Source organism: Plasmodium malariae (assembly GCF_900090045.1).
Source record: "Plasmodium malariae genome assembly, chromosome: 9".
In the NCBI taxonomy this organism is placed as follows: Eukaryota; Apicomplexa; class Aconoidasida; order Haemosporida; family Plasmodiidae; genus Plasmodium; species Plasmodium malariae.
This window is the reverse complement of record NC_041783.1, coordinates 1,999,193-2,012,319: the sequence shown is the minus strand read 5'-3', so window position 1 is coordinate 2,012,319 and position 13,127 is coordinate 1,999,193. Positions and strand designations below refer to the sequence as shown.

Below are 13,127 nucleotides of genomic sequence, written 5' to 3'. Positions count from 1 at the left end.
AAAAAGAAAAAAAAAAGTTTTTTCTCCAAAAATATATTGCTTATTCATTTTTTTTTTTTTTTCTTTTTTTATTTATTTCCACACACATATATTTGCACAGATATAATAATACGACATTATAAAAAACTGAGAAATTGTAGTTCACCCAAAATATAAATAATCCTAAAAATTATTTTCTAAAAGCATACCGAACTACGAAGTTACTTATTTTTTTTAATTTATAGTTTTTCAACATATACATTTTTAATCATACATATTCGTTAGATAATTCCAACGGTTGCAACAACACCCGTTATATTCATTTGTAAATAACTTTTTTGTCCAATGGGGAGATATAATAAATTATGAGCAAGTCATACGTTTGTTGCTTTTTTTGTTAATCAGGTAGCTATTACTGCATTTTACTGCATTTTGATGTAGTTTATTTTATTTTTACTTAGTTTAGTTTAATTTAATTTTTTTTTATTTTTTTTAATTTAATTTAATTTATTTTTTTTTTCGTTCACTTCTATACATTAACTGCGTCATCATTTGTGTAGGCTACTTTTAATTATAAATATCATTAATTGGTAAGCTTAAAAATTATTTTGGAATTATTTCCTGGTAATTTTTTATTGTTTGTAAATTATTGCTTGTTCATGTAGTCATAGCAACATTTAATTATTTTATTTTATATTAATTCATTTTAATTTTATTTATTTTAATTTAATATATTATAATTTTTTTTTTTTTTTCCAAAGTGTGTGAAGCTACAACTATATAAAAATACACATTTCACAATTTTTGTATTCTTCACTTCAAAAAAAAAAAAAAAATGATTTAACAGTATTCTACAATTTTCATTTTTTTGTTTTTTCTGTTTATATATGAAGCATTTCCGACAAATACATGTTATTATTTGCCATTTAATGTATACCTATATCTGTGTAAATATTCAGCTTTTGTTTTTTTTTTTTTTGTTTTTTTTTTTTGTTTTTTTTTTTTGTTATTGTTGTTTAGAACTATTTACCCCTTTTTTTTGTGGATATATAATATCTGTAACTTTAAAAATTTAACTCGTTTGTTTTTTAATATACACTGTCCGTTTTAATTACATGAATTATTTGTTGTTTGTTTATTTTTTTTGAATAGTTTTCAATTATAATTTTATATTCTTGTCTTTGTGTGTACACATAAATACACATGTAATACATGTAAGTGTACTTTTTTTTTTTTGCTATAAAAAAGGCAGTAACAAAAACGAAGGTACAACTATTTTAATCATTGGAAGTGATTACATTAATATTTCAAAGAATCAGAAAGAAATGAAATTTCAAAATTTTAATATAGAACCAAGAACACCTTTAAAATATGGCGGAAAAGAAGGCAGGTCGTTATCTTCATTAAGGGGAAGCATACCAATATCAACAAGTAGTAGTTGTAGCAGTACTTGTGCCCCAAATACCAAAGAAAAAGAAACAAAAATAATACAGAAGCAAAACGCTGAATTAGTTGAAAAAATAAGAGAAGTTCCAAATTATATTTTTCATAATAAAACTAAAGTAATAGAAGTTCCGGAATTGAGATTTATAGATAAAATTGAATACGATCCCCAAGTTATTGAAAAAATAAAGTATGTCCCGAAAGAAGTTACTAAATATAATATTATAGAAAAAAAAGTAATAAACAATATTGTAACAGAAAAAAAAGTGGACGTTCTTCAGGTACAAGAAAAAATAAGATTTAAAGATCAGGAAATTGTAGAAGAGGTTTATCATTATGTTGATAAAGATAATAACAGATTTATTAATAAACAAGGTATATCTACAGAAAATTATACTTCATCAAAGGATAAAGGTGTGAATGAGAAATTTGACCAACTAACCTATCAATATATAAATAATAATATTAATACCAGTAATGATATTGATTATACCAAAAGTTGCGGAAGCCAGTTACCACCACTCATGGAACCATTTGGTCCACAAGTATATTTAGGAGAGAATAAAACATTTGAAAATATATTCATACCAAAAGTGGAAAAAGTTGTTGAAGTTAAAAAAAAAATTGATATACCAATAAATTTACCAATTCCTTATATAGTACCCAAACCTAAAGTAATCGATGTTGATGTTCCAGTTTTTAAATTTAATGATACATATGTTCCAGTTCCTGTTCGTCAAAGAATAATACCAAAAGTTACATGGAGTGATAAAGTTTATAAAGTAGACTGTTTAGTAGAAAAACCTTATTTAGTTTATCATAATATAATAAAAGTGGTACCAACTGATTCTAAAATTACTATTCGAGAATATCCAAAGGGAATAAATAAAATAAATACAGAAGAATTATATGAAGCTGATAACTTAGCACTATGGATGAGAGTAAATGCTGATTTGAAACACGAGAAGGACAAATTAAAGAAAACACAAGACAGTTTATCTGATCATACGTGTGAATGTTCTGATTGTGATACTTATGAACAAAATTCAAATTCTGAGCTAAATTCATCACAAGATGCAACTACCATTAAATCTTCAAATGAAAATCTTTTAAGTACACTCCCATTACATCCTGGACATCCCCTCGAAATAACTCACTTACAAAACAAATGGATTAAACAAGAAACCACAAGGATTCCAGAATTATATGAAGAAAAATTTTTAGACGCTAACAGAAATGCTGTATTTAATTTATCTACACAAATTCCCCGTGAAGCGGAAATAGAAGCTAAACAAATGTTCCAAATGCAGAAGCAGATGGATAAGAGAGAGTTGAACACGATTTCGGGAAAACTATTTTAACCCCATACATGAATACTTACGTACGTATATATGTACGTTTGTTTATATTTGTATGTATATATATGTGTATGCGTATATATCTGTATTATCTTGTTACAAGAACCAAAACAGATGTACTATTCAGATTAAAGGAAAAACTTCCTCAAGATTCTTGACCATTAAACAAAAATAAATGAAAAAATAAATGCAAAAATAAATGCAAAAATAAATGCAAAAATAAATGCAAAAATAAATGAAAAATAAATGAAAAATAAATGAGCATACAAATGCAAAAATATATGAAAAATAAATGAAAACAAAAAAAAAAAGAAAGAAAATATATATACATTTTTGTGTAACTCTTCATATTTAACATTGACAAAATTACATATAGAAAATATAGAAAAAAATGTTTACAAAATATTTCAACGAAAAATTTAAGATGTAAAATTTTGATATTACCTCAATTTGTAATTTACTTTTTTTTTTTTTTTTTTTCGTTAGGTTAATGTTATAAAAGAACCACGTTTCGTTCTCATCATTATAATTTCTTGTTCTTTTATATATATAAATAAATATATAATATATATGCATATGTGCATATTTTTGTTTTCTTTTTTCCCTTTTTTTTGTGTTATATTCTTTAAAAGTGAATTTATCTTTTTTTTTTTTTTTTTTTTTTATAACCTTATCTAACAATATGCACCATGTTAATAGATTTATGTTGCTATATTTTATGTCGTATAAATTTATTCTCAAGTACTATTTTGTAACTACGACTCTTTTAAGAGCACAAGAATTATACTGTTTTAACGGCACATTTTGTTATAATTCTTCTGTGCATAAAAACAAAGGCCATTAATTACTGGTTAGTAAAAACATATATATATATATATATATATATATATATATATACACGTAATATATAAGTGCATATATTTTAATAGAAAAAATACAAAAGTTCAATGGTTGCACAAACAGAAAAAATTCGTTTTCTATATGATTATAACAAATTAAACCAATGGCATAAATCTATGTTTTTCTTTTGTTTTTGTTTTTTTTAAAAGATCTTCCAATTCATAGTAATCGCAAAATGGAACTACAATTTTTGTTTTATTTGTACAAAAGCCAAAATATTTACAAAAAGTTTAAATAAATATACAAATGCATATATATATATGTATATATACATATGTACAGAAGTAAATTATGCATGTGTGTATACTGAACGCTGTTTTTTTACAGAAATTTATTTGACAAAAAAAAAAAAAAAAAAAAAAAAGGAAGCAACCTAACAGTATAATTAAAAACAAAATGGGTTTAAAGGATTTGACGGTACATACATTTATAAATGTGGAAACTTGAATATTTTACGATAAAAAAATGAATACAAATATGTTTCCTTCTTTTTTTTTATTTTATTTTATATTGTTTATTGTTTTTTTTCCCCTATATTATTGTTATTCGTTTACTTTTTTTTTTATAATAGTAAAACAAGTTACAATTTGCAGTTACGGGTAATTATAAATCGCAATGCAGACCGCTGGTTATATGAAATCGTTCTGTGTATTTTTGTGTAACATGTTCCAAATTTAAAAAAAAAAAAAAAAAAATTATTATCTACAAAATTTATGCAGAACGTTTGTTAAATCAATAATGCAGCGATGTTTACATTTTTTAATGGTGTGTATTTAATATGTTACTCCATTATACGTAAATGTTTTTTATTTGTTACCTCACTTCAGTAGATAATTTCGTATACACAAATGTATGTATACACGAATATACATTAGTTTGCGTAAATATATGTAAACATTTTTACTGTTTCAAAATATTATAAGTGTATTGGTGGTTAAACACAAATGGTTAACACTATGCAACTATTGCAAAAAATTTGTGGCTACTGTTTTTTTTTTTTTTTTCTTTTATCATTATGTATTTTATTTTTAAAGCTTTTGAAAGTATATTTTAATTTCCTTTTATTTTTAATAATCTTATGATTCATATTTATAAAAATTTATTTTTTTCCATTTTTTCTTATTTTTTTGGTTTTCCAAATAATACCATAACAAATATTAAGAAAATAATAGCGTGCTCTGAAGAAGTTTTAAATGAATAAATAAATATATATATAAATATACGTATATATATACTTTATTTTTTTTCTTTACGTATATACGCACTGAACACGTAGCATATGAGTTGTATGCAATGTGTATGTAACATATATATATATGCAAATACTTATACTCATAAATGTACTCATATATACATAGTTTATATGCATGTATGTATTTGGATGTACATATATATATACATAATACGTAATTGCTATGTATACCTATTTGAAAGAAAAAAATAATTGGACACATGCAGACAATGTTTTAACATTTTGTAAAAAGGAAGTACTAGTGTAATATGTTTATTATAGTGTATAAATAATAAAAAAAAATACATTAAAGTAAAAACTTTTTACATATATAGTGAAATATTTTGCATAAACAATAAATTCTGTGTGCAGTAAGTATTAATATAGATTAATAAAAAAAAAAAAAAAAAAAAAAATTATGTAAATTAAATCTGTTACATAATGTTGTGTAATAATTTGTAAGAACATATCAAAAAAAAAAAAAAAAAAAAAAAAAAAAAAAAAAAAAAAAAAAAAAAAAAAAAGAAAAAACAAAAAAGTATGAAAAAAAAAGAATAAAAAGTAATAAAAAAAAATTAAAAAGAAAAAAGATGAAAAAGGAATCAGAATATTTTGTTTATATAAAAAAATAAAAATTATATCGAATACTCAAGTGTAAACGTTTTTCTGATTAAAATTATACAGTGAAAAACGCATCTTTCATATAAGGAGAGCAAAAAGTTATTGGTAAGACAATTTCTAATTTTTTAATTTTTTTTTTTTTTTAAATTTGTTTTAATTATATATATGCACCTGGAAAAAAAATACATACGAATATATATATATATATATGTACATTAACTTGCATATATATGAATTTATGTCTGCATATATATTTACGCACTTTTTAAAAAGCTCGCACACAATAGTACCATTTATTTATTACATGAAAATGTATTTTGAGGACACATAAAAAATAGTTATTAGTACATCTATTAAATGGCTAAAAGCAGCTACTTCTAATTTTTACTGTTTTACAAGATAGTTGTAAGTATTTTTCACGAACATTTTTTGCATAATCATTAAAATGAAGCATATACTGTTTTAATTTTTTGTACATAGCACCCATATGTGTCCTTTTTGCATTTGGTCTCATTTTGCATAAATGCACTTTCTGCAAAAATTTTCGTTTTACATATATTCCGTTTTTGCATTTATTTTCATTTGTGCACTTTTACTTATTACCTTGTATTTTTACTCGTTTGGTATAACCATACGTAATGTACTTTTACACCTACTCAGTTTTCACCCTCGCCCCATTTTCATATTTTCCCAATTTTCCATTTTCAGCACTTGTACATGTTACATTTTTGTGCATCCTCCTTTTTAGCAAAAGATGGAAAAAGGGCTTGTCGTGGTTTCGAATAAAGTAAAAAGAAGAGAAATAGATAAGTCTAAAAATAAGGGAATGAATTATATAGAGAATTATGGTATGAACAACCATAAAAAGGTAACATATAATAACAATAATAAGAAAACAAATAACAAAAATTTAAAACCAACCAATACAAATTCTGAAATAAGAAACTACAGTGACAATAATGAAAACGATCCTTTCTGCTATGAATGCTATCATGGAGGAAATTTAATTTGTTGTGACAACTGCATCAGATCCTATCACATATACGTAAGCCTATTCTTGTGCTTAAATAGATGCATATACACACATGTGCGCATATATATATGTACACAGTGGTGCATATACATACATATGCACTGGAACACATACATACACACTGGAACACATACATACACACTGGAACACATACATACACGCTGGAACACATACATACACACTGGAACACATACGTACACATTGGAACACATACGTACACATTGGAACACATACGTACACATTGGAACACATACGTACACATTGGAACACATACATACACACTGGAACACATACATACACAGTGGAACACATACATACACAGTGGAACACATACATACACAGTGGAACACATACATACACGCTGGAACACATACGTACACATTGGAACACATACGTACACATTGGAACACATACATACACAGTGGAACACATACATACACAGTGGAACACATACATACACACTGGAACATATACATACACACTGGAACTTATACATACATATTTGAACAAATTAAGATCTATTCTTTATTTCATTTCTTTTCATTCATTTCCTTTATTTTTAACAGTGTGTCAGTGAAGCTGATAAGCCTCAACAAAATTATAACTATTGGTATTGCCCCCTCTGTAAAAGAAGTGGTAACGAAAATGATTGGGTTTGTGTAATTTACTGACATTCAAGAGTTATAGCAACGAAAAAGGCTATTTCTTATGTCTTAATTATCATTTATATTTTTTTATTTTTTTTATTTTTCATATTGATTTAATTTTTTTTTTTTCTTTCTCTCTAGGCGTAACTATTGATATTTCATTAAAAAAAAGGAAGAAAATAAAAACCATAAGGTTAGATGGGGGTGCCTTAGACGGAATGAGGCACTACATATATATATATATATATGCATGCATACATATGCCCATATGTGTGAGCACATATATACACATGTACGCGTGCACGCTACACATGGCATGCACCTCCTTACAAAGTTTTATGATATTTATATTTTCCATTTACCTTCTTTTTTTATTCTGTATTAACAGTACATGCGAAGAAAAAAAAGAAAAGGTTAAACAAAAAAGTGAAGGGAGTAATTATACAGGTCAGATCAATGTGGGGGAAAATTACCAAGTGTCCAATGTCTCAACCTTTTTTTTAAATAGCCATTCAGAAAAATATGATGGTATTTGTATATATATATGCATGAGAGTGTTTAACATTTTAATTGTGTTCAAAGGGGTATGCCTTTATCACATATGTATATGAGTACATAAGTGTGTTTATATGTGTATATATATTCTCATATACGTTCGTACGCGCGTTTTTACTGTGTAGAGCCGAACAAATCCGAATTAGTTTACTCGCCATACTTATTAGAACGGATGAAAGAAAGCTACTTAAGTGAGGGACAATACGAATTAGTTATCAAAAATGATTATGAATTGTCTATTTTTATAAAAGAGCTAGCCAAAAATTGGAAATGTCAATTGGGGTGGCACCCATTTACTCCTGAATACGCCTTCAAGATTTTACATCGAGTTGATTACAACCCAAGGAGAGCTATAGAATTACTAAAAAGTTCTGATTTTAATTTTTTAGGCAAGTTAAAAATGATGTGGCTGGATTGAAGTGTTCACTACACGTGTACATATTCGTACATACATGCTTACATACGTACATACAAACATACATACATATATATATATATATATATATATATATATGCATTTGCGTCGTATCAATCATTCGCGCATATGTCAATGTTTCGTTGTAATATTATATTATCTTATTCGTTCTCTAATTTATTATTTTTTTTTATTTTTTTTTTGTTACTTCCCTTAATATACTCAGAAATTTGTGACCCCCCAATACGAAAATACGAGAATAAGTGGAGACCTCGCGATAAAAGAGGCCAAATATCAGGTACGTTATACTAGCCACACTTATATACATTATATATATATATATATATATATATAAAATTAATGAATAATTGTTATGCATCTCGTAAGACCATAAGATACTGTTAATTCTTTAACCACTTCTAGTTATGCTCCCCATTATACTCTCAATTATAATTTCATTTTTTTTTTTTTTTTTTTGTACTTTATTTTGCTTGCTTCTTTTTCTGTCCTTTTGTAGACTCACCTTATCCCTCCTCAGAGTTGCTACAAAGTTACATCAAGCGCTCTGTTGAAATTTCGCTAGATGAAAAGAAATACAGTTACAGAATTAATGAAAAAAACAAATATTATTGCGAAATAAACAAAAATAATATAATTGAATCTAGTTACCCTCATGAAAGAACAAGAAATGCTTTGAAAAAAGAACTAGATGAAGACGAAGACGAAGATGAAGTGGAATTAGAGGAAGAAGAAGAAGATGGGGTCTTAGCTGAAGAGGATGAGGAGGAAGAAGAAGAAGACGACTACGATGAAGAGGATAAGGATGATGAGGAGTACTACGGAGAAGATTACAAATAATTTCACACAGTTCAAAAATTACTCCATTTTGTCGCTTTAAAAATGTATCTCTGTATATAAGTACATGCATGTGTATGTACATATATACATTTATATATAACAGCAGTGGTGCTTCCACACCCCCCACGCACCGACGTTGTTCTTATCATATTTTTGTAATAATTTGCGTATATTATATGAAAACTTTCACTATTTATATGTACGCAAATACATTATTTCTTTTTAATTTGTTCACATGCGTTTAAATCTACGCATATTTTATGTGTGTAAAATTTAAAAAAAAAAAAAAAAAAAAAAACATTAAAATATTTATTATTATTATTATTTTATTTTTTTTGTTTGTTTAAAAGATCTTTATATGATATGTTGCACTTGCATTTGTTAAAACATTTTAATTAAAAGAAGATCAATTTTATTATTATATATATATATTTTTTTTATTTCAAATATGCTATTTGCTGTGCTGTGCTTTGTTTTATGTAGCATTCGTTTTTACTATGCTTTCTTTTTTTTTTCCTTTCTTATCTTTTCTTTCATTTCTTTCATTCCCTTTTGTTCACTTTCTTTTCTTTTCCTTTTTTTTTTTTTTTTTTTTTCATTTTGTTTTTCTCTTTTTTTGTAATTTTTGAAAAAAAAAAAAAATGATATAAAAACATCTTGATAAATTTTATTAGTAAAACGATATAGAAAGTTATGTTTTTTGGTTAGCTAAAAAGATAAACCGTTTCCAAGCGAAGCTACAAAAAGGGCTTTTCTACGTTGTCCTATTGTTCCTTCGCGTTTGTTCTTTGGAATTTCCACTTCTACCATTGTTCTTCGACATGTTCACTTTCACGTTTCTTCCTTTCTATTTCTCACGTTCGCATACCTATTTTGCGGTAAAATACTTATACCATTCCATTTTAACATAAAAATTGCTCTTACCCATATTGACGGGTATTCCTTAATGTTTATGTAGGTGCAAAGGATCTGTGCTCTGCTTTTACGTTTGAAGATCAATAACTGAGTTGTAATGCTTTCCTATGAAAAAAAAGAAAAAACAGAAAAAAAAAAAAAAAAAAATTATTAGTGCACTCAAAAAATGAATCAACTTATCCTAATACACCATATTTTTCCAAATAATTTTTTCTTTTTACATCTTTTACCTAGTGCATATAAATTGTGGTGAAAGCATATAAATAATTCCTTTTCATAATCCTCTCCCTAATAAAGAGAAATAATAATAAAAAAAATAAATAATAAATATTTCCAATTAGGGGAAAACGCACACACACACACCTTAAAAATGCAAAATAAATATTGTGTGTTTACAAAGTCTTTTCTTTTATGTTCATACGTATGATATGTTCATGTTTGTGTCAAAGACGGTAATTTTCTTTTGTAGTATATTCGAGAGAGCTTTTATTTCAATTTCACTCCTGCAGAATTGTAAAAAATAAAAGGATAAAATACAGAAAATAAATAGTTGGGAAAACAAATAGCTATCTAAACAAATAAGATAATAGTAATAACAATAATAATATTAATATGCAAACAGTTATGTAGCTATAATACTGGAGGACAAGAAAAATACGACCACAAAAATACATTTCTACGGAGAAGTAACTTATAGTCCGATAGTCTTAACACTATAGGGACTTCAGTAGGAATCGCAGGAAAATACAATTGTACGCTTTTTAAGTTTACACACATATAAACATAAGTATATACATGTACATATATGTACATACATGCACATAAATAAGCATACACACACAAGCATATATATGCTGCTGCTCTCATTTCCTCACCCGTAAACCCCGTTGGTAATTCCTTGACAATAACTAAAATACACATCTGCAAAAATTAAGAAAGATGAAAAAGGTCTTTGTTTTTTTGTTGTATTTTTTTTTTTTTTTTTGTTGCTGTATTTTTTTTTTTTTTTGATTTATTTTATTTTGTTTTAATTAATTTTTTTTTTTTCCCTTTTTTTTGCTTTTTTTTGGCCACATTTCCTCCTTTTTCAGTAGTCCACGCCTTACCATTATCAGCGTAATCATCCTCATTGTAAATAAAATATTTAAATATTTCCTCATTTTGCAATATGTATATAGCCGTAAGGAATCTTAGAATTTCGCTGTTCAAATCGTATGGATTAATATCTGTAAAAATAGTAAAGTCAAAATTTTTTTTGTTTTCATAATTTTTCAAATCAACTTTTTCTAATGAAAAATTATCTTCACTTAATTGATTTAAAAAGTCCCTTCTACTAAATTCATAATTATTTGTCCTTCTTTGTCTAAGTTGATGTAAAATTGATTCATATAAACAGTTTCCATCAGGAGCTATAGAATAAATCGTCTTGTTTAATTTTTTTAATATTTCTAATAATTCATTATATTCTACTTCACCAATTTTATTTTTTGATTTTTCATTTAGTTCTTCCTCTAATTCCTTCAGTTGCGTTTTTTTCTTATTTTTTAACATCTTTTTAGATATTTCATTATATGAATATAAATTATCGGTAAATGATAAATTGTTATCCTTTTCAATTTCCTCTTTCTCCTCTTCACCTTCACCCCTCTTATTATTATTACTTCCCTTGTTATTGTAAAGTACGATCAACCGATTTAATTCTTCTTCAAGCTTTAATAAATTTTCGCTCTTTTTACTTTTGTTTATGGTCTTTTTTTTTTCTCTTTTTAACTCCTCTGTGATTTTCTTTACCCTCCTTTTATATTCATGATAACTCATAAGCTCCTTCTCTTCATTTACCATTTTTAACCTTAACATGAAAAGAGGAGAAGCAGCAAAAAAATAAGAAGCTAAAATGAGGGGGGAAAATGAGCACTAAAATGTACACGAAAAACGTCGAAAAAAGGCAGAAAAAAAAATTTTTTTTTCAAAGGAAAAAATTTACATCAAGTATTTATTTTAGATACCATATAAAGTGTTAGCCCTCTAGATTATCGGGATACTTGCTCCTTGTTCATATAATCATTCTTAATAATAATGAAATAAAAACTTACAACAATTATTCCTCGAGCAATGGCAACATGTTGACTGCATGTAGGTACATACATATACATACATATATATAAATACATATACATACATATATATACATGTACATATATATAAATACATATACATACATATATATACATGTACATATATATAAATACATATACATACATATATATACATGTACATATATATACATATATATTTACGTATGTATGCTTATATTTGTTCGTATAACAATTAAAAGAAAATTTATGTGCTCACATTTTTTTTTTTTTTAAATACATAAAAAAATAACAAAATTGGCAAAGTTAGCAGTACACGAAGTAACATTAAAAAGGACTACAGGGTCAATGGGAGAAAGGAAACAAATATGTAATGAAGATTATAAGGTATCAATATAATAATATAAGAATGTAATAACGCGAGGAGCGACAAAATATAATTTAAATTTATTACACAAAGAGGGAAAGAACAAATTGTAAATTATAAACGCACAGATTAAAAAATGAATTACGAACAAAAGAAAAGAAATTGCACAGTATAGCGAAGATAATAACAGTGTTAAAGCAAAAAGGAAAAATAAGAAAATATTAAAACATTTCATTAAATACAATTCTGCGCATGTATATATACGTGTACATATGTATATGTGCAAATATGTGAATTATGTATGCATATAATTACATGTACTCGCCTTAAAGCAATTTTCCATTTCTTTCGAGCAGCGGAAGGATTATCAAGCAAAAAGAAGACTAAGTTATATGCAGTGGTTTGAGTTTAATAAAAAACTCTGGGATATGAACCCTGCTTAGGTACCCTAATTTGATACAGAAAGTGCAAAAGTGCAAAAAATGCGAAAACACAAAAACGCAAAAACATAAAAAAAAAACAAAATAAAAGCAAAAAATACCATTTTGAAGGAATATTTTTATTCAAAAAAATAGAAGCATGATTCCTCTAACGGTTAAGCTTCTATACACCCCATCCGCATATTACCTTTTCCCTTCCCCCCTTTAACATGATTATATATTTTTATTTTTTCTTGTTGTTATGTATCAAATTAAACATGTCCTTTGCTTGT

The 13,127-nt window shown here is 26.0% G+C and overlaps 3 protein-coding genes across 3 annotated transcripts; 2 read left to right on the top strand and 1 right to left on the bottom strand.

The window, feature by feature from the left end:
• Positions 1–1,304: 1,304 nt before the first annotated feature.
• IMC1b (inner membrane complex protein 1b, putative) lies at positions 1,305–2,783 on the top strand (the record flags this gene model as incomplete). Its single annotated transcript, XM_029005218.1, has 1 exon — positions 1,305–2,783. One exon carries the CDS (start codon positions 1,305–1,307, stop codon positions 2,781–2,783), a length of 1,479 nt encoding a protein of 492 aa, XP_028861830.1.
• A 3,503-nt stretch (positions 2,784–6,286) lies between these two features.
• Positions 6,287–9,040, top strand: PmUG01_09050900 (phd finger protein, putative; the record flags this gene model as incomplete). The annotated part of the gene is made up of 7 exons (XM_029005217.1): positions 6,287–6,591; positions 7,140–7,201; positions 7,354–7,405; positions 7,601–7,740; positions 7,893–8,156; positions 8,409–8,480; positions 8,700–9,040. The coding sequence occupies 7 exons, from the start codon at positions 6,287–6,289 to the stop codon at positions 9,038–9,040; spliced, it is 1,236 nt and encodes a 411-aa protein (XP_028861829.1).
• Positions 9,041–10,022: 982 nt separating this feature from the next.
• Positions 10,023–11,812, bottom strand: PmUG01_09050800 (conserved Plasmodium protein, unknown function; the record flags this gene model as incomplete). Its single annotated transcript, XM_029005216.1, has 5 exons — positions 10,023–10,060; positions 10,186–10,243; positions 10,377–10,458; positions 10,831–10,876; positions 11,062–11,812. 5 exons carry the CDS (start codon positions 11,810–11,812, stop codon positions 10,023–10,025), a joined length of 975 nt encoding a protein of 324 aa, XP_028861828.1.
• Between the last annotated feature and the right edge of the window lie 1,315 nt (positions 11,813–13,127).